Source organism: Sciurus vulgaris, assembly GCF_902686455.1.
Source record: "Sciurus vulgaris genome assembly, chromosome: 12".
NCBI lineage: Eukaryota > Metazoa > Chordata > Mammalia > Rodentia > Sciuridae > Sciurus > Sciurus vulgaris.
Window position 1 is genome coordinate 80015686 of NC_136473.1, and position 21920 is coordinate 80037605.

At 46.0% G+C, this 21920-nt stretch overlaps 1 protein-coding gene across 2 annotated transcripts in view; it reads right to left on the minus strand.

Annotated features, from left to right (window-relative positions):
• Window positions 1-21920, minus strand: part of ATP2B4 (ATPase plasma membrane Ca2+ transporting 4) — a 93123-nt gene that overhangs the window by 18302 nt on the left and 52901 nt on the right. For both annotated transcript variants that reach the window (XM_079107389.1, XM_079107390.1), the window contains exons 3-15: window positions 17010-17207; window positions 16065-16322; window positions 15395-15520; window positions 14824-14949; window positions 13715-13750; window positions 11914-12075; window positions 9250-9464; window positions 8668-8910; window positions 7833-8074; window positions 6662-6893; window positions 5270-5453; window positions 4481-4564; window positions 3532-3638 (exon numbers count right to left, since the gene is read on the minus strand). In XM_079107389.1, the coding sequence (XP_078963515.1) occupies window positions 3532-3638; window positions 4481-4564; window positions 5270-5453; window positions 6662-6893; window positions 7833-8074; window positions 8668-8910; window positions 9250-9464; window positions 11914-12075; window positions 13715-13750; window positions 14824-14949; window positions 15395-15520; window positions 16065-16322; window positions 17010-17207 (2213 nt within the window). The remainder of the gene's footprint in view (window positions 1-3531; window positions 3639-4480; window positions 4565-5269; window positions 5454-6661; window positions 6894-7832; window positions 8075-8667; window positions 8911-9249; window positions 9465-11913; window positions 12076-13714; window positions 13751-14823; window positions 14950-15394; window positions 15521-16064; window positions 16323-17009; window positions 17208-21920) is intronic.

Below are 21920 nucleotides of genomic sequence, written 5' to 3' on the forward strand. Positions count from 1 at the left end.
AAGATAATTAGAAGGTAGGGAACGAGTCCTACCTATCTGTTTTACTTCCGAGTTCTTAAACTTCTTTTTTTTTTTGGTACTGGGAATTGAACCTGGGGACACTCAATCACTGAGCCACATCCCATCGTTTTAAAAAATATTTTATTTAGAGACAGAGTCTTGCTAAGTTGCTGAGATTATAGGCATGTGCCACTGCACTTGGCTTGAACTTCTTTTGCCACTGCCAGTATCTGATTTAAGTATGGTCTCCCCACACCTTTAAGAAGCCCTACATTTTGTTCTAGGAGGAGCAGTGTGGCAGTACATTTCAGATATTCTGTTTGTGTTCAAAATTGTGTCACTGGAGAACCATGAAAGATTTCCAAGCACGTCAGTGGTTTGAGACCCATTCCCGTGGAGCAGTGAGTCTTAACGAATGCACTCGCCTTATTTTCTAACCTGCTCTTAGTAACCTTTCAGCTCAAAACCTACTGGTTCATTCACAATCCTGAGTCTCTCATTCGCTTCTTGAGTCTAGACTTCTACTCTCACCATTTCTCCAAGCTTGAAACATCCTCCTTCTCCATTCATTTCAATCCTGTCATCAAGGTCCCATTCATTAAACCTTAGCTGCCTTGCCCTGCGGCCCCTAATGCCCCAAGACCACACAGCTATCTCACATCTTGCCACTACCACGGCCTGCAGAGGAGCGCACCCTTTACTTTGGTGTGTGTATTTTAGTAGTAGACTATTTGTTCTCATTGCCTGGTAGTATTATTTTCCTATCTAAATGGCAACGAATGAATATCCATTAGATAAACAACTCGGTTCTCCATCAGAGTTCCCTGGGACCTCTACAGAGTAGAGTGCACTACAAGGATAAATAAGTACCAAGAATAATCCTTAGAATTATGGGATAATCTTCAACTTATACTGTTGAGTGCAAAGAGCAAGGTAGAAAAGAAAGTATAGTATGGAATCACTCATCTAAGGGGATGGGATACAAATACATTATCTGTTTTATTATATTCTGAAGAAGCAAAACATGAATAAACTAAAAACTTAAAAAAATTTACCCGAGAGGTTAAGAGGCAATTGACAGGGTAAAGGCAACAGGGACAGAAGCCAGATTTCAATAACTATACCTTGCTTTGCATATTTTACTTTAGAGCAGTGTAACTACTCCATATAAATTGAAAACAAAATTAAGTTTAAAAGTAATCTCGGGCTGGGGTTGTGGCTCAGTGGTAGAGCACTTGCCTAGCATGTGTGAGGCACAGGGTTCAGTTCTCAGCACCACATAAAAATAAATAAAGGCATTGTGCCCATAAACAACTAAGAAAAACATTTAAAAAAAAAAAGTAATCTCTAAAATGGAAAGCAATGTGATATAAATAAACTGCTGTAGCCAACTGGTATCATGACTGTATAAAAGAGAAATGGTGCAAATGACTTTTAAGCATTTTATTTTTAATTTTCAATAAAAGTCATATTTTTTATGAATTTGACAGTAACTTCCTAGTAGGCTATACCTATAGATAAAAAGAACTACAAGAAATGTATTTAACTGTTTTTTTTTAGTAATTGTATTATTATCAATATTATTGTTTTAAAACTATTACATATGTTCAGATAAATCAATTATGTTTATATCATTATGAATCAAAATTTTAGTTTTAGAGCTATAAATATTAAATCAGGGAAGTTAAATAAAATGAAAAAGTTAGAAAACAGGAAGTTAGAATTCTATAATTCTAAATTTGAATGAGAACTATCAGTACAAATTCACAAAGTATTTTATTTTTAAAACAAGCACAAAACAACGAGAAATGAAAGCTTATTTCTTAGTTTTGTCTACTGATAAGACCTAGAAACAATGTACTCAGTGGCAAGAAGCACTCCTAAATTCTGTGTTCTCTAAATACCATTTCCTACTAAAGTGAGTCAGGACTCCTTGGAGAAATGGATGATTCCAGATCTAGGATAAGAAATATACACAATAGTTGGCTGCGGTGGCCACTCCTGTAATCCCAGAGACTCTGGAGGTTAAAGCAGGAGGATCACAAATTTGAGGCCAGCCTGGGCAATTTAGTGAAATCCTGTCTCAAAATAAAAAAATAAAATTAAAAAGACCTGGGGATGTAACTCAGTGGTAGAATATGGTATTATGATTTCTCAGATATATTTTATTGATGCTTATCATTTTGTGATATGTACTAAAATTTTTATGAATGAAATGAAGCAATGTCTTGGATTGGCTTCAAAATAATTCAGCTGGAGATGGGGAAAGTTGCTGGGTTGTGGTGGTAGTATGAGAGATGTCAGTGAAATACTGTTGAAGCTAAGTGATAGGCACATGGGGATTTACTACACGATTCTCCCTACTTTTGCATATTCTTCCAGTTTCCTTGAATTAAAAGTTTTTTTTTTGTTTGTTTGTTTGTTTTTAAGCTGGGCATGGTGGCGCATGCCTGTAATCCCAGCAGCTTGAGAGACTGAGGCAGGAGGATCTCAAAAAAGTGAAGTGCTAAGCAACTCAGTGAGACCCTGTCTCTAAATAAAATACAAAATATACAAAATAGGATCTGGGATGTGGCCTAGTGGCTGACTGCCCTTAGGGTCAATCCCTAGTAGCAAAAAAAAAAAAAAAAAAAAGTGTTTTTTTAAAAGAAAGATTCCTAAATATAGATTATTTCTTGAGTTTCCATTCACGGCTTAAAAAGTTCCAACTGAGTCTGGTACAGTGGCACACACCTGCAATCCTAGGTACTTGGGAGGCTGAGAGTCTGAGCAACTTAAACCCTGTCTCAAAACAACAACAACCAATCAACAAACAAAAAACACCAACAATTCAGTTTGTGTGGGAGGCTCACACCATTAGCTCCTTCAGTGTGAGGGTGTATTTTGCAGTCTGGGGGATTCTAAAACTCCCTGAACATCAGAATAAGCTGGTGTGCTTACTAAAAAACAAAACAAACAAATAAACAAACAAAAAAACAAAAACAAAACACCAAACATTTCTAGTACCCACCCCAAACCCTACTGAATCAAGATTCCAGCTTTGGAATATGTGTCCAACTTTTTAATTTGCCGATGCTATATGGAACCCACAGCCACATGTAGACAAATGCCATATCACCGAGCTGTACTCCCAGCCCTAGAATATGGATTTTAAATGAACTTTCCAAGTGATGCTGATGCCCCTGGGCTTACAAGTGAAAAGCAGAGTAACAAACAATGCTTGCTACATTCCTTGTGGAACACGATTCTCTGTAATTCACCTGGGCAGACAACATCAGTGTGTTCACGGTCAAGTTGAAGTTGGTTTTATTTTCCTGGGTAAAGTATTTCATGATTTCCTTGCCTGTCATCTATTTTTCATACTTGGTGGGTCCCCCATTACACATTTTATTACTGGCCAGGAAGATAGGAGAGATGGAGTTAGAGGAAAAGAGCACACTGTGGCACAGGAAGCAGCAGGCAACCGGAAGCCTGTCCTAGCTTGCTGATGGTGGAGGTGGCTTGCAAACGGGGAGACACTGCTGAGCTTACCATGGCAAAACCAACATCTGCTTTTTTTAGAGCGGGTCCATCATTTGTGCCATCACCAGTAACAGCCACCACCTGCCGCTGATCCCCAATAGTGCTATCAATGATACCTGGGGAAAACACACATACCACAGTCAACACATATTATTTGGCAAGCACTCTGTTTCCCATGAAAGGTGCTTTATGGGTCCTCTTCCCTGATCTCACCCTTCCCATCTATCCCCCTCTTCTTCCCTCTTCCCCATGCCAGAAGTTCTGCAGCAACCCCTGAAGGGCAGTCATTGTTTCACAGGTGGCACTCTGAGCGAGGAAAGTTAGTGCTCATCTAGTGCCCTAAGGTAGTGGAAAAAGCACAGATGGATTGGAATGCAGAGGCCTGGGCATCACACACCTTCTGCCTACCAGTGGGGCAATGGGGGTCAGTTACTTGTCTTTCAGCATCCAACTTTCTTATTGACAAAACAAGAATAGCTTGCTGGGCACAGTGGTGCATACCTGTAATCCCAGCAGCTCAGGAGGCTGAGGTAGGAAGATCGCAAGTTCAAAGCCAGCCTCAGCAACTTAGAGAGGCTCTAAGCAACTCAGTGAGACCCTGTCTCTAATAAAATATAAAAAAGGAGTAGGGATGTGGCTCAGTGGTTAAGCGCCCCTGAGTTCAATCCTTAGTACCAAAAACAAAAAACAAAACAGAACAAAAACCAAAAAAACATGCCATGACTAGTTCAGTACTGTTGGCACATAGGACATGTAATGTTTAAAAAACCCAACTTTATTACAGGCCATACCCAGGGCTCAGAAGTTTGCTAAACTGAATGTTCTCTCCATTAGCCCACATGTTCTCCTAGGACTTCTCTATTCAGGACAGGAGGGTTGCTTTGGCTGATGGCTCTTACCTGTCCTGGCCCCAGCCTGTCTTCATCTATCATGGGCACCTATTCAGGAACCAACTCACCTTTCACCAGCGTGTGCTTGTCTGTGGGGGAAGACCGTGCCAGCACCCGAAGCTTAGGCCAGATCTTGTCTAGCTTTTCTTGTTCTACCTGCCAACACCAGACACACCCAGATCAGCCACACTCAGATCAGCCATGCAGGAAAAGCTTATTTCTTCACATAATCTGCATTTCGGGGAGACTTGGAGTTGCATAGCCCCATCAGGGAGCCTTATCCCAGGTACAGATGAAACCACCAACTCCGTCTCCAAGAGGACTCACTGATGGTAACCACTCAGGCCCTGCTCGTCCAATTTGCCTCCCAGTTTCCCACCTGGGAGCCAGTCCTTATTTCTTAGATTCTTGACAGGAGGTGGGCTAGGGTTAGCTGTTCACTCAGGTGGCTCAAGTGGTACTTCCAAGGTCTTAGGTTTGATCTCTGTGTAGACCAGGAAGATTTGGTCTGCTCCATATTCAGATAACATTCTCTTACAAACTTGTGCCACTAGTCACCACCGGGCAGCAACATGGAAGGGGTGGGTAGGGGAAAATAAGTACAAAATCATCCCATGACCGAAAAAGCGGAAAGACATGAAAAGTTAGTGACACTGACTGAAAAGACAACTTGGGAATGAAGATAATGAGAAGACAAGACAACTCCCCTTGCTACCATCTGAGCAACTTTGGTAGAAAGGGAAGGTTCACTGTAAGTAGACTGCAACCTGGAAACGTCCGCTTTCCCCTTTGTTGGCTGTATGCCCACATCAGCCCTTTCCTTGTCAAGTGAGGCCCTGGTTCTTCCCACCCAGGACCTACCTCGCCCTTCTCATTGCGGATGAGTCTGTTGAATTCTTTGCCTTCCAAACACAAGAAGTCCTCCCCAGGTGTCAGAATGCCACATTTGGTGGCGATGGCTCGGGCTGTGTTGATGTTGTCACCTGTCACCATTCTGACAGTAATGCCAGCTTTTTTGCATTTGGCAATAGCTTGCGGTACCTGTGGAGAGTGAAGAACGAGAAAAGGTGGACATGAGAATGGAACACCTGATAAGCTGCTTATTCAGCTGTCCCTTCAATAGAGAAGCTATGCCATGGAACGTGGGCTATGTTTGGTCAGCCATTTTTTTTTTTTTTTTTTTTGCGGTACTGGGGATCGAACTCAGGGCCTTGTGCCTGCGAGGCAAGCACTCTACCAGCTGAGCTATCTCCCCAGCCCTGGTCAGCCATTTTTGAAATACTTGGTGTTACCTCATTTCTGTCCAACTCAACAATAGTCACATTTGTATTTCACCAATTGTCTCATGAGTTCAAAGGGAAATTTGCTTCTGGAGCCAAATGCTCTCCACCTATAATCCAAACTCCTTGACAGGGTATGGACAGTGTTTGGAGATGTGGCCATTGCTCTCCTCCCTAGCAGAAGCTCTGACCACTCTCCACCTGCCTGGCCTCAGCTCCAACCATATCAGTTCTTTTTCATCTCTCAAACGCAGGACACCCTTGCCAGCCTTGGCCTTGACAATCAATAGTCCATCTGTCTGCATTACTCTGAAGCAGAGACTTTCAATTCCCTTGTGTTAGAATAGTGTTCAGCACCTAGGGACTGTTTGAAAAGAAGGTGCTGGTTGAAACAAGGCTGCTAGAGACAAAGTTGGTATCCCAGTTAATTCTGCCTCCTGACCATTCATTCTCTCTCTCTCTCGTTACCAAGAATTGAACCCAGGGGTGCTTAACCAGCTTAACCACTTAGCCACACATTCCCAGCCCTTGTTATATTTTCTTTTGATACAAGGTCTCACTAAGTTGCTTAGTGCCTTGCTAAGTTGCTAAGGCTGGCTTTGAACTTGCAGTCCTCCTACCTCAGCCTCCTCAGTTGCTGAGATTATTCAGGCATGTGCCACCACAACCAGCTGATCATTCTTAAGTACCAAACAATAAGGCCAATAAAATCTCCACTTTTTACCACTCGAACAGCATTAACCCTAGGAATGCCACTTTCTGCTGACTTGGCACACTACAGCAGTTCAGAGAAGCAGCAGGCACAGGAACATCTAGGCCTAAAAGTGAGAAGCAGTTAGGCAACTTGCTTGGGGTCATAACTAGGCAAAGAACTAGTATCCACTTCCTGTGGGCCTATACTTGGGCCGAGTAGTCATTAGGAAGCTGGCAGTTATGTTTCCTTGCCCTTTCTCCAATACAAAGCCTTACTTCCGGGCGCACAGGGTCCTCAATGCCCAGCACTGCGATACAGGTCAGCTCAGTGAGAATTTCATTCTCATTGTCCCATATGGGCTCTTCGTCATCAAAATCCCGGTAAGCTACGCAGATAGTCCGGAGTCCCGTACAGGCCATAGGCTCGATGATATTGTGTATCATATCATCTCGGTCCTTACTCTTGAATGGCATTACTTCCCCTTTCTTGTCCAGGATCCGATTACACCTAGGGAAGCACATGGTCAGAAAGCAGCCTCTCCCTTCCCACCCAGCATGCTTCTATAATCATTCACAGACATTCTGGCAGCTCTGCATTATCCCAAGAGACATTATTCCTTGGTCCAGTATCTCCTTTATCTATCTAGCTGGGTAGCTGAGTCCCTCTTTCCAAGGTGGGATGGCCTGTGGACTGAGTAAGGGCTGAGTAGGTGGGAGTGTGATTTTTCCATGTCACTCAATTTTACCCATGGAGGAAGCAAGGCTGAGTCCACCTGCACTTCTTAAAAGCAGAGACTTTTTCGATCTAGAATAATGCATAGGGTGGGTCCTAAAAAAGAGTGTGTTCATTAAAAGAAGGTGTAGTTGAAGCATTGTTAATTCAGCCCTATTGGCCCTCTACCCAAACTGGGTCAACTTTTATCCTTGGGGAGCCTAGCCACTTTTTAATTACGCAACCTCCCTGTAATTAGAATTAAGAATGGGGAAGAAAAGGAAAGAGAACCACCAACATTGCTAGTATTTGCTATGTGTAAGATACTTTATGTACACTGAATCATTTAACCACAGTAAGATGGGTAGCATCCTGTGTATGATTGTTTTCTGATTAGGAAACTGAAGTTCAAGTTATCCAGATCTGAATCCTGGCTGTGCCACTATCAGCCGCATCGCCTTAAGCAAGTTACGTAACTTCCCTGTACCTCTGTTTCCTCATCTGTAAATTAGGGGTAATGTTAGTACCCACCTCACAGAGTCGTGAGGATTAAATAAAAGGAGTCACCTAAAGTATTTAAAAACAGTGCGTGGCCTGAGGAAAAGCTCAGATGTTAGTTAGATATCACCTCTTGACTGGAGGGCTCGCTTATTCAGATGTGTTCAGTGTGTGGCATGTTTCCCAGACGTTCCTGAGGGGAGGGTCTTGAAGGGAAGAGGGGTGAAGGGTGCTCACTTGCGCAAGAGGATCTCAGAAGCGCCTTTGCTGAACATGCGGAAGCCACCACCGGGTTTCCTGATGACCGTGCTCATGGACTTGCGTACTGAGTTGAAGGTGTACACCTTGTAGAGCTTCTCCTCGGGCATCTCATTGCGTACTGCCTGGTAATCCTGCTTCAGATCAGTGACAAAGCCCAGCAGAGCACACTCGGTCTTGTTGCCCACCTGCCGTGGCAGGCCTCCCTCCTTCTCTGGAGGCTGAGGAAAAAAAAAAAAAAAAATAGACATGGGGCTGATGATTAAGATACTTTTACCAGAGAGGGAACTTAGGAAGGTGTGGACTCCCTTACAAAAATTTCACAGATACCTCCTGGCTTTGTTTTTGTTTTTTGTTTTTGCAAGGGTTGGCAGACACTGGTCACTGGTGTCTTTGATCCAAGAACCATCAAGGTTTTAAGAATTTGTTAGTTTGCTCCAGGGATAGGACAGGTGTCTCACCCTGCATGGGTCTTATTCTAACACCCTCTTTTTGTTTCTGAAAAGTAAGTAATTTACTCCTGATAAGTCCCAGTTTGCTATGAGTATTGGGTCCCTCCTTAGAGACACTGCTATTACGTGGTGATTAAAGAGCATTTCATGGCCGTAGCTCCCCACAGGTCCTTACCCCTAAACCTCCATCTACTTCCATGGATTATTCTCTAGTCTCACCTCCAACCCTTCCAATCAGGGGTGAGAAATGGGATGAAGGATGGCAATTCAGGCAGAACAAACAAAAGGGGCTTTGTCCCTGAGAAAATTAATGTTTCTGTCCAACTATCCATTCCAAATGCCCAGGTAAATGGAGAACTTACCAGAATCTTGGAGGTATAAGCACTGTTGATAGAAATGCCATTGACAATAAGGTCCAGGACCCTGGGCAGGAAGATATCAGGGCTTGGGACTTGATAGTAATGGGTGCCTCCAATATAAGCTTGTACCACTGTCATGCGATTCATGGTCAATGTGCCTGTTTTATCAGAGCAAATGGCTGTGGCATTGCCCATTGTCTCACAAGCATCCAAGTGCCGTACCAGGTTGTTATCTTTCATCATTTTCTACAAAGAAAAAGAGAAAAGACTTAAGAGAACCCCCTGGGCTCTCCTGAACATAGGTCAAAGGTCATGTCCTAGCCAACATCTCTCCACATTTCACTTTCCAGTTCTACACAAAAATGCAAGACTATTTTGGGGACTTTCTTGAGATTCTACTGGTTTATTTAAATGCTGATGCAACTGATTGATGTGACTCTTCCACAGTGCCAAGTACTTCTGCTTTTGTGAGGCTACCCAAAGTTTGTAGAGAACAGAATGACCTGGCCTTTCACTAAAGGCTACATGGTAGCCTCCCCTCCCATGTCTGTTCCAAAAGGAGAAACAATATTGTTCCAGTCCCACCTTCACAGAGTAGGCCAGTGAGATGGTGACAGCCAGTGGCAGTCCCTCTGGCACAGCTACCACCAGCACAGTGATACCGATGATGAAGAACTTGACAAAGTACTGGATGTAGATAGGTGTACACTCAGGTAGCCATGGTCTTCGCTGTATTACAAAGTTGTCAATCACAAAATACAGAATCAGGATGATGACTGTGACAGCAGACATGATCAGGCCTGTGCAGGGAAACAAGTCACATGAACATAGTCTTGGGGCATTGTGATAGATTAGCATGAGTTGTAGCCTTTCTACTAATTTTTAAAACCACAGTCTTTAGGAAGTCATATTAAAATCTTCTATGCACTCTCTGTTGCTTGTACACTGTGGTGGGAGGGAAAAGACTGTAGTTCTCTTCTCAGATCATGCTAACTTGACTCATGGTTTTGCACTAGTCATTGACCTCTCTGGCCCTACTTCTCAGATCAAACTTCTCATTCATAAATAAGGGGGTTGCCCTACTTTCCAAAATAGCATTCGATGATTCTATCCCACAATTCAAACATAGTGACTGTGTTTGTCCATTTACTAGTAGTTTATCAATTTTGATTTCTCCCCTACTAGCCATGAAAATTCACAATGTGGTTACAGAGATGCGAGCACCTCACCTATGTGACTGACCCTAGGAAAAGTGCCTCTCAACCCTTTTATCATGGCACACACAGAAGATGATAATAATAGCAAAAATTTATGTAGTACCTACTGTTGGCCAGGCCAGACCTTTACAACGACCTTATAATAACCCCATGAGATGGGTTACTATTATCATCGTCTTTTTAAGATGGGAAAAGTAAGACACCGAAAGGCTTCTGGAATGGCACACTGGAAGGTGACCCAATCATTCTGGTTTGCCCGAGACCAAAAGAATTCCTGGGATATGGGACTTTGAGTGCTCAAATTGAGAAAGACCCAAGTCAACTAGGACAGCTAGTCACTTTATTTCACATTGAGGTAAATGGAAGAATGTATTCAAGGGTTAAAAACAAAATGCAAACCAAAAAACCCCAAAAACCCCTTCCAAAACCACTGGCTACCCTGAAGGCTGAAAGGATCAATATCTGGGCATTCCTATACCTGTTTGTTGCACAGTGCTCATGACTAAAGCTCTGTTTGAAATCATGTTCTGGTTTTGGCCTTGGCTTTGCCTGAGGGCCTGATGATTCAGGGACCTCAGTGTGACCCTAGAGGGTGATGATAGCAATGAAAGCACATTCATTTCTACTTCACTTGATTAGGGCATGCCGAGGAAGCAAGATACCTGCAGTAAAAAATTAGAAAGGCATTCACCTATGGTATAAAATTAGGTACCTCTCTTGCCCACCCCAGTCCTGGCCTGGTTCAATATGTGAAATACAAAAACAGGAAATCAGTGGCCAATTTTCAGGTAGCTCATACCCCCAAAGAAGAACAATTCAGGGGTAGGGAGAACAACGGGGTCAGACAAGGTCTGGTTAGTGTTTCAAACCCATGAATCAGACTCAATAACTTGCTTCTGCATCTTCAATTCATCTCATCCATGTAGAGTTTATATGCAAGAGATTTCAAGGTATTTAAAATGAATTGGCTGGGCCAACTCACTCCCATAGAGTGCTTAAAAATGTTTCTGCAATGCTTAAATCTGTCCTCTATTTGTGCTAATAAGGTAAAACACTGGCTACATGGGGCTATTGATCATTTAAAATGTGACTAATGTGATGGAGGAACTGAATTTCTCACTCTATTTTAATTAATTTAAATGAAATAGCCACACAAGATTAGTGGCTGCTGCAGTGGGCAGCAGGGATCTTTGCCACCCAAGGCACGCTCAGTGGATCAGCAGTGCTATCCTACTTGGGGACTTGTTGGAAATGCAGAATCTCAGGCCCGACTGCAGACCTGCTGAACCAATCTACACGTTATCAAGAACCCCAGGTGAACCATATACACACGTGCTGATTGTCATGGTGGCAAACAGAGGGGTGGGTTCAGAGATTATGCAGCAGGACAGAACACACCATGGGGACATTCCATTGAGAAGCAATCTTCCTTTTGCTCCCTCTTCCCACCCCTCCCCTATCTCTAAAAGAAAGTGGTATAGAGTGCCCAGGCGAGTGACGGAGAAGCCGCTGTGGCGCGCGCTGCATAAGGGTGCACTCGGTGGTCCTGCTCTGGAGAGAGCCTCTCTAACCACTGTCTTCTTTTTCTATCCAGTCTTTACTTTTTATTCACTGCTCTGCGATGGGCCATATGCTACCAATATGCATTGGAACTGCCTCTAGCAAAAGGCAGCCTCCTTTATCCTTAAGGGATTTACAAACCACAATCAGAGACACGACAGGTATTGGAGCTACAGTGAATCTTCTGGTTGTGGTAATGTTCTCTGCATTTCCCATTCATTTGGATGAAAGAGACCTCAGGGCTTGTTAACCCTGACACAGAGGAAAACATTTCTCTTTGAAAAAGCTTAGGCAGTGGTCAAATTGTGGAAAAGACAGGACAAAACCAGCTGGACTCCATCAGCCACCTGAAATTTCAGCTTCCTTCTGCCAGTCCTGGTCGGTACAGAAAGAAGGGGATCCAAGCGGCGAGTGAGCCAAGTGGCCAGAGAGGAGTTGGTAAGCCACAAGCAGCAGGCGCCACCCGACTCACCAGCTTTCCCGATCTGAACAGCCAAGCGAGTCAGCTTGCCCTGCAGCACCGACTTCTCCTTCTTGGGCATCTTGACTATCTTCTTCTCCTTCTCCTCATTGTCGGCCCCATCCTGGCTGTTGAGTGGCTGGATTTCCAAGGCCACTCCATCTTGGGTCTTTGCTAGGGTGTACACACAAATAGACAAGTGAGCAGGTGAGGTGGCAGTGCTGAGTGGCAGACAGGTAGAAATGGGAAAACCATTCAGTTTTCTTCCAGGAATATACCTTGGGCCCCTGACGTCAATTCTGACTACTCCCACCCATGCCAGATGCGGTATTTGCCTTCAGTGCTCTAATAGGGCCTTTGCAATGGTAGCTTAACAACTGGAAATGAAACGTGGGGTGCTTTCAGGGCCTGGATTTCCTCTTCAGTGGCAGCTTCCTGGCACTGGCACCACCAGTGCCACCTGGCGCCACCTCAGAGCCCCAAGCCAGTTTTATTCCAGCAAGGGAATTAATCATGCCACTAAATGCTATTACCAATAACTACCCTTCCTAGAATTCAGTGCTTAAAATAGTGAATGTTTACTGAAAAAGGGGGCTGAAGGGGAAACTGGCAGATGTTTCTAGAGCATGAGATTCTAATTTTCTCTGTTAAAGAGTTCATTTCTCTCACTCACTCTATTATCTATCTATCTATCTATCTATCTATCTATCTATCTATCTATCTATCTATCTATCTATCTATCTATCTGGTCAGGGAAGAAACAGACTCAGGACCCAAGGTATTTTCCAGTTCCTTCTTATATAAGTTGAAGGATGGGAAGAAACCCCCCCTTCTCTCCTGCCTGAAAAAGTAGGGAGGTACAGAGTAGAACCTGGGGTTAAGACTTATGGGGGAGAGGAAAGAAGCTGGTGTAACGGGACCCCTGGAATAAGAGGAAGCAGAGATAAAGATAGACTTATAAATCCATTGAGCTTTTAAAAGAAGAGTTAGAGACCTAAAATTAAAGAATTTGAGTTTTGCTTAGCCCTGGTTCTATGACATGATGACTTTATTTATAAAGACTACTATGATATTGTTTACAAAGGAAAAAAAATCTCTAGGAGCTGTCTCAAGAGAGCAGTTCTTGTTGGCTCCCAGCATCCCTCCAGCTTCAGCCCTGCAAAGCTCAGCCTTTGGCTTAGGATGCCTTTCCTGAGATATAGTCTCTGCTGTCAGACTCACAAATAAGACAGCGACGAGATGTAAACACAGTCACCAAAAGAGAAACACACATCAGACCAGGAGGAACAAAACAGACTGTGGAGAGAACAAAGAAAGGTGAGGAGAGAGGCAGAGAGAAAGAGCTCTCTCTAAGGACCTCTGAGAAGACCAGCAGAGAAGGACTCCAGACCAGAAGAGGACATCAATGAGAAAGCCAGGAAGAGGAGGGTGCAGGGACTGCCCACCTCAACACCCCACACCATTTGAACCCCCAGACCTTCCAACACGGGAATTGGTGACTGTTGGCATTTAAATCTGGCTGGCCAAGGGCAATGAAGCAGAGTTCAACACCCTGGGAAGAACAGCTCAATCCCATAGCCAAGAGAAACCCTGACATGAGGTTCCATGAGCCAACAGCAGAGGGTGCTGCTGTTCCATCTCAGATTGGAACTGGGGCTTCAGGCCCACCCCATCTCTGCACCTTCCTCAGCATCTGGGCCACAGCAGCAGGTAACAGATGATGAAGAGGAAAGGGGAGAAGGCAGATGGCCTGGAAAAGTCTGATTTGAGCAAGGACAGGTAGAGATGGTAAATGAACGGGTGGAAAGGTTACCTTTGTTGCGATTTTCAGGGACTCCTTGTTTTTTACCTGTTTAAACAAGAAAGAAAAAAGTGGGGTGGAGACCCAAAGTGGCAATTAAGAGATCAGATATCCAATTTCTCTGTCCTGCTCTGAGCCCAGAAGGGCTGCAGTGAAGGAGGTGGGTTGCAGGGAAGGGAAACAAACATAAAGGAAGCTCATGTCTCTGCTCTCATTCTTCCCAGAGGCCTAACGAACCCCTGGAATATGAGCAGAGCACTCGCGTTCACACCTGGGCTGCTTTCTCGTGGAGCATGGCTGCTGCTGCAAGGGAAGCTGCTCGGGCTGGAGTCACATCTCTTGGAAAAATGGGGTGGGGGTCAGGGAGTGAGAGGGGGGAACAAAGACCCTACAAGGTGTCTTCGCATCAGTTGGACCTTCCTCCTTATTCGCCTGCAGACGACTGTGGAAATGAATAGTCTAGTTCCCAGAGAACGGGTTGCTTCCTGCTCCTGAACTGCCCTCCACTAAACAGCCCAAGATGATCCTCCTGCCACGTGGCAGAATCCTTCTCTTCCCCAAGGGACGAAGGCACCCTCAGAGAAAGGTCTAGGTTTTGTTTTAGTATCGTTTCCTTTTTCTCCTGTTGTCCCTACTTAGGAAAGAGTAAGTGAATGGCAAAGACTGGACTAGCTTCGCCTCTCTGTCCCACTCTTCTAGCTGGGTCTCCTCCACCAAGAGCCTGTAGTGTCAGCAGGAATCCATTTTATTCTTTGGGTCAGTTTCCTCTTAGCAGCTTCCAGCTTCCCCTTCTTTGAGGAAGAAAGTAGGGGAGGAGGAGTACATGGAGGACGCTGAGTGGTCTCACCTGCTAGCTTAACCCTTTACAACCCCCCGAAGACACAGGAATCAAGGCCCCAAAGCAGCCCGACTCAGGAGCCTAGAGCTAGGGCCTGGCTTCCTCAGAGCTCCCCGAGAGCCACGGTTTGCGCTTTCGTCTCAGCATGGAGTTTGGAATAGCTGTCCTCTTCATTCCGTTGGGTTCTCCCAACCAGGCTTTTCATCCAGATATGAGCCCTTGCTTCTAGCTCACCCACAGGGATAAGAAGAGAATCTCTCCGAGAATGCCCGAGTGCCCTTACCTTTCTTCTTCTTCTCCTCCTCCTCATCTTCATTCGCCCCTAAGAGGCTAAAAATGATGCCTGTCTGGGAGTTGATCCCCACAGCAGTCACTACCATTCTGCCAGAACCTTCCATCACATGGGTCCCTATATGGAAAGGAGAAGATGGGAAGGCGTATTGCTTTTTATTCCTAGTTATGATTTGGTGTGAAACAGAAACTGAAAAAATAAAAATAAAAAAGCATCCTCCACCCCTCATGGATAAGGATACACTCAGCAGATAGTACGAAAAAGCGAAGACCTAGGCACATTAGAACAGACCAAGCGAAGTGAGGGTAAGGAGGAAAGTGGATCTGTCTTGGAGTTAGCCCTCTCTCCATTCCCGCCTCCCAACCAGAAGAGCCCCTCCAAGACTACCCCAGCATCTGTTTCACAGAAAGTCTCTTTCAGGTTGCCTGATATCCTGTATGCAACCCACCAATGTGCTACTGCCCTAACTGAACCCAAGGAAAGGAGATGGGACAGAGCTAGAAGAGAGAGCAGGGTCTGGAACCCATGGCCTGGCTCTCCTGGGGGAGGCAGAAGACTATACCTGAGAGCAACATGGGGTCTTTATCCAATAACTTCTTGACATGGTCTGATTCCCCTGTCAGAGAGCTCTCATCAATCTTCAGATCATTTCCCTGGATCAAGATTCCGTCTGCAGGCAGCAGATCACCTGGTGCACCAAGGGGAAGGAGAGTAGGTAAGAGCTGGCAGAGGGTGTGGACCTCCGACTCCTCGGTTCCATCTCATGGCTGCTCCCACAGACCCCACTAACAGGGTGATGTCCAGGCAGGACCTGGGGAGCCTCTAAAAGACAACTCTAGGGCAGGGCTGTGACTCAGGAAGAGTGTGTGCCAAGCACACACAAGGTCCTGGTTCCGTCCCCAGCACCATAAAAAATCAAAGAAAGATAACTTCAGCTTTGTACAGCTTTGGACAAGATTCCTTTTCCCTTCCAGGTATTATAAAGTCAAACTATATACTTTTAATCCTAAGGCACATAGGGTACACGTGTGACAGTCTTTCGGGAGAATTTTTTCCATTGCTTTCTTTGAAATTCCTTTCCGCAACGTCCTTAAATTCTAACCTAGACATTAACACAATTTGGGAGCTAACCTTTTAGGGTTTTTACCAGTTCCCAGCTCCCTCTTGCCAAAGGACCTACACCTCAAACACGGGTAGGGGTGACACGGGTCTGGGAAACATGGCACTCTCACCGTATTTGATCTGGGCGATGTCACCCACCACAATCTCGGCCACAGGGAGCTGGATGAGCTGGCCATTCCGAATGACGGAGAATTTTTGCTCCTGTTCAATGCGGCTCTGCAGCCCTCGGAACTGTTTCTCCTTGCTCCAATCATTAAACGCTGTCACTAACACCACGATGATCACTGAGAACAGGATGGCTGCCCCCTCGATCCAGCCAGCTTCTGCCTCCCCTTCATCATCTGGGCTGCTTGCAGATTCACCACACACTAGCCAGGGAAGGGAGAGAAACAGTCATGGAGAGCTTTGGCTGACGTTAAGAAAGGAGGGTAACACTTCCATGGCCTCCACAAAATGGACAGTTAGAAAAAGAGAATGATAGAAAATAAAGCCCACTGGGGCTGGGGATGTGGCGCAGTGGCAGAGCGCTTGCCAAGCATACCTGAGGCCCCGGATTCAATCCCCAGCACCACAGAAAAAAAAAAAAAAAAAAAAAAAAGGAAGGAAAAAGAAAACCCAGACAGAAGAGCTATCCTCTGAGGAAATCAGAAGTTAGCAGGATTGAGTGTCACCTCACCACCACCATATCTATTTGTGTTAATCCAAAAGAAGCATACAACTAAACAGAACAAAATATGTCAATGCAAGTCACATGTTAAGAACTTAGGGTTCCCAGTGGGGTCAGGCTCTTCCTGCTAGTTCCCCTGATGCCAGAAAGCAGGTGGGCACACTTGGAGAAGCAGGGTTTTGTTGGTTGGGTAAGGGTAGTGGATCCATGGCATTCTGAATAAGGGTTTGATGGGAAACCTTGGAGTAAGATTTGACTGCTAGCTCTTTCCCTTTGGAGAGCCTGCTGGATGCTGGGGGTCGGGGTTGATGCCATAACTCGTCAGCTGAGTGGTTCGGGTAGTGGAAAGAACCCAATCTGAGACCTGCTGAGCTATTTAGACACTCACATTCATTTTTTCCACCAGGGGGGCGATAAAAGGACAAGACCAGGGAGATGATGGCTGCAATCTCCAGGATGATGAGTGTGACATCTTGAAGGGCTTCCCACACTAATTCTAAGAAGGTCTTGGGTTTTTTGGGGGGGATGAAATTCTGTCCAAACACAAGTCTGCGTTTCTCCAGATCTGCAGGGTTCCCAGAGAGACCTGAAAAGGAGAGGATGAAGAATGAGAACAAAAGAATGATAACAAGGCCATTAAGAACCTCTTTTAAAAAAGGACTCCTCACTTCCCAATCTGCCCAAATATAAGACCAGCTAGGGTGACCAACCATCCGGATTTGCCCAGGACTGGGCAGTATGGAACTTTTAGTTTAAAAATGGGCAAAGTGTGACAAGTTGGTGGCAGGACAGGTGCTGCTCACTTCTCTTAGCAACCAGAGTAAGCTAATGCAGAGGCAGAAGTTCACCTCCTCTTCCCGGAGCATGCTGCAGGCTCTTGCTCTAAGAACATAAACCTTAACATGTTCCTTGTGATGCACACAGCACTTTTTCTCATTATTGATGTGGAAATACTGGTGATGATTTGAATAGCATCAGATTCCACCCACTGGCTCACAGCAAAGGCCAGAGAGAACAAACAAGCTACCTGCTTAAGGTCACCTCAAGATGGAGGCAGAGCCCACCCACAGGTCCTGATTCCAAGGGATGGCAGATTGTCAGAGCAGAGGTTTTGAGACTGTAACTTACAGTCATACCCTTTAAGCATGCATACCCCTGCTTTTCTCTCTCTCTCTATACACACACACACACACACACACGTCTAAGAGGTAATATTATTTTACTAAGAACTAAGTACTTAATAGGTACTAAGAGAAGTACTACTGATATTCAGGTTGAATAAAAAAAGAACAAGAAAGGCAAGGCCACAGTTTTCAGATACTACACTGTTCTTGATTGCTAGCATCCTCTGCACTAACGCGCATGCATGCTGATACCCCTGCATGCACACACATCACACATACACACCTCACACGACAGATACAAACATACATACTGCACACACAACACACGTAACCACATGACACTGCACACACCACACATACCCTAGGCGTACATTCTAGGGAAAAGAGACAGGCAGTTATTTTCTGTACCTTCCTAAGAATTTAGGCCCCTCTACTGGACCCCAGAAAAATTACTCTTTAAGGCCAGGGTGGAATCCCAATGTGGTGGTTAACGCCAGTTGGCATTCACTGAGTTGTTTACACACTGCAGCAGATTAGTCCTGGCTTTGGCACTGGAGTTGTTGGCTGTGGTTTGATGGGATCCCCACAGGCAGGGTGGGGCAACCTTTGTCTTGAAAAAACAGCTGCGGGGACCCAAGGGAAGGGGATACTTTGCTGGAAGGAGCTGCAAACAAAACAGAGGAAGCAAAGCCAGAGGACATCTTCATGCTCAGTCAACACGAAGATTGGAAAAGATTTTGAAAATGGAAAAGCAGGTACTCAGGGAGCATTGCTTGCAGGTTCTGAGATGCCTCCCCTTCCCATCCAGAACAAAGCCATCCGCATGGGCTGGGGAGATTTGATTCCCCAGTACTGCCAAAAAAAAAAAAAAAAAAAATGCCATCCACAGTTGCTCTTAAGATACCCAAGTGTCTGGGCTGGGGAGCAGGGGCCTGCTGGCGGTGAAGTGGGGGGTGGGATCAGCTGTGGTCCACACTTGTGCAGCCAGCATTGGGGGCATGGAAGCCACTTGCCCTTGCTAGTGTTAGGAAAGAGAACAGGCTGCTGGCTAGGGACCTAGTGCCCCAGGCTGTGATCCAGGGCCTCCTGCTGCCCAGTGCCCAAGCACCTCATCCGGCCTCCAGCTGAGGGGCACACCTGAGCTCCACAGGGGAGCAGGGTTTGACAGAAGCACTACAAGCACTACAAGCAAGTTGAACTGTTTGCCAGATGTTCCTGCCTCTTCCACCCTGAGAAATCAGGATCCCAGTAGAAAAGGAAAGTAAGAGCCTGTAGAAGGTGCCTTCTGGAGAGGCCATGTGGATGTCCAGGCAGGCAGGGGCAGAGTGTCCAGGGGGCAGGACCTTGGTGGTTCTTTCTCCCCAAGAACCAGAGAGAGCAGGGTTGTGTCAACTTGGGATTACTATGCTAGAGGGTCAAATAGGAGTTCTGATAATTTATTAATTTACCTGGGATATTTCTCCAAGAAGCAGTGTTCATAATGCAGGGGGAGGAGAAGCCCTTTCCTCCTTGAACAAGGGTTAATAGACCTTTATGAGGGTAAACCAAGACCTCATATATTAAATATCATAAGGGGCATGCCAATAGCCACCCCCCTTCTCAGAGTGTTCACCCTCTCAGCTCTCACACTAATAGCCTACGATCATCTCTGACTCCCACCCTCTCTGTCTGCCTCTCATCTGCTATACCCATTTGGTCCAGACATCCTAACAGCTCTGCCTTCAAAATATATTCAAAGCCCAATCCCTTCCCATTTTCTACCGCCATCACGTTGGTCTCACCACCAGCATCTCTTGCCTGAGGTACTGCAGCTGTCTTCTAGTGCTTTTTAAGACCCAAGGCAGTACATGCCACTCATCTGCTCAAAATCCTCTGGCTTTTGCAGAGCAATGGCCTCTACGATGGCCTCTGATGTCCCTTATGAGCCACCATATTCTCTTCCCTCTCTTCCCCACGTTCACCAAATTCTAGCTCAGCCCAGCCAGCCTTCCTTCTGTTCTCTGAACGCACCAGACAGGCTTGGACTTCAGGCTTCTACGTGGTTACTCCCTCTTCCTGGGCTAGATCTCACTCCTTCACCTCCTGCAGGTCCCTGGACTGCTGTCCCCTCAGGTGACGCTGACCTAGCTGGCTGTATTTAGAATGGCGACTTCTCTACCGCAGCACTCTCAACCCCCCTGATCCTGCTCCAGCGTTTCCCGCTACAGGTCTTCTCACCTGACACAGGCATGATTTATGCATTGGTTGTTTACCTGTCCCGCTCCACAGGGTAGGAGTTTTGCTTTCGATCCTCTGGCCCATAGCAGCGCCTGGCACTATGTACACATCCAAATTTGTTGAATGAACTGAATGAGTGAGTAATGAATAAGATTGCTAACATTTAAATGATTACTCTGCTGGAAGCTTCCCCAGGCACATCTGTGTCTTTCCATGAAAACATCACAGTCCCCAGGAGGCAGCTACTATGAACCCCATTTTATATATAAGTAAACTAAAGCCTGGAGAGGTTAAAGGACTCCTTGAACGACTCAGTCAATGTCCCCCACGGGAGGCAACTGGATGTTAGGCTATATCCAGAAGGGTGGGGTGTGGAGGCATCTGTGTCCCCAACTTACCCCACTTCACTGGGGCTTGCCACATTTTAGCACTGAAGTTTCTGCTTCCGGGGGATTCTCTTTGGTCCTAGCAAACAGGCCACCTTACTTCCTACACTGGGGCAGGCCCACGCGCTGCTTTCTTCTACACCTCTGAGCAAGCTGGTGCTACTCCCGTGGTCTACAACTGGGATGGTTAGTCTTCTATTTCCTGTCATCAGGGTGATGATATCAGGTCCATCTGAGTCCAACCTGTACACTCTGTGCTCCAAAAAGGCTCCTTGGGGCCTTTTTTGGATCCAGGCAATGAAGAAGGACATATTATGGAAACCATACAAGGTCAGGCCTGCTCTTGCCTGGACACCCTCAAAGTCACATATTTGCTTCTTTTCTGCCGTTTTCCACTCATTTCTCTGTTCCACTTTTAAGTCACCGAGATTGCCTACAATAGCTACTTTAAGAAGTCAAGCGGCTGTCCTAGTTCCCAGCACGCCCTGCAGCAGGGCAGGGCAGGCTGGGGCTGTGAGCAGTAGTAGCCTTGGGAATCCTCTCTGACATGTGGCGCTGCACGGGAAAGCCATGTGGGGCCAGGAGCTCAGCCAATCCCCAATTTTGGGCTTTCCATTCCAATTCTTTCAGCCCCAGAGAGACTTTCAGGCCCTGATCTCAGCAGTTGTAATTTTGCACAAATACTTGTCCAGCCCAGAAAAATGTTTTGGGCCCTGATCTCTGCAGTGGCTTCTCAAATATTCACACAGCCTGCTGGAAAGGGGAAGGAAGACTTGGCAGGGAGTGGATGCTGGAAACACAGGAAAGGGTTTCCCCGAGAAATTCATCAGGAAAATGAGAGGAAACTTTGTCCCTAAGAACATAAGAGAGAAAGCCCCACCCAATCCGGGAGTGCTTTTGGCTCTAAGAACCAGACTACGCACATGAGCTGGGAGAGGCAAAGAGAATGTTAGGCCGTGAAGTCATCACCCCCACCCCAGACTGGGGGTTGTGAGGCCCCTGCCGAGCTGGGCAGGATGAGCCAGCGGCAGTGGAACCTATGCCTCTGCTGTGAGCCTGTGCAGGGCCCAGGATCTGGGAGGATCTGCAGAGCCCAGACCAAGTAAGGGCTCTGGTCAACTTCCCTCTGACACCAAGGACGTTGGGGGCACAGTACACTTTATCAGAACCAGCTCAGCTCCAGAAAGGGTGGGGCTAGGTCAGACTTCATGAGGGACTTCCCAGCTGCCTGAGTGATGATACCTTGCCAAAGGAGGCAGCAGAAGCCGCTCCCACACAGATAGTACAAAGAAGTAGTTGGTTTGCAGGCAGCCCTCCTTTGGAACAGATATCAGCATACTTTTCAAGGGCTGGGGATGTACTATTAGTAGGCAGCTTGCCTAGTATGTGTGAGGCTCTGGGTTCTATCCCCAGCACGGTGGGAGGGGAACCTTTCAAGTCATACCTTAAAACCCTGGACCAGGGGGAAGGAGGGCTAGAGATCACAGGGCCTGCAGGATGGTGTCAGCTCCTGCTGAAAACCAAGCGCCACTCCTCCAGGGGTTGTGGCGCACCTTCCCTACTGCAGCATCC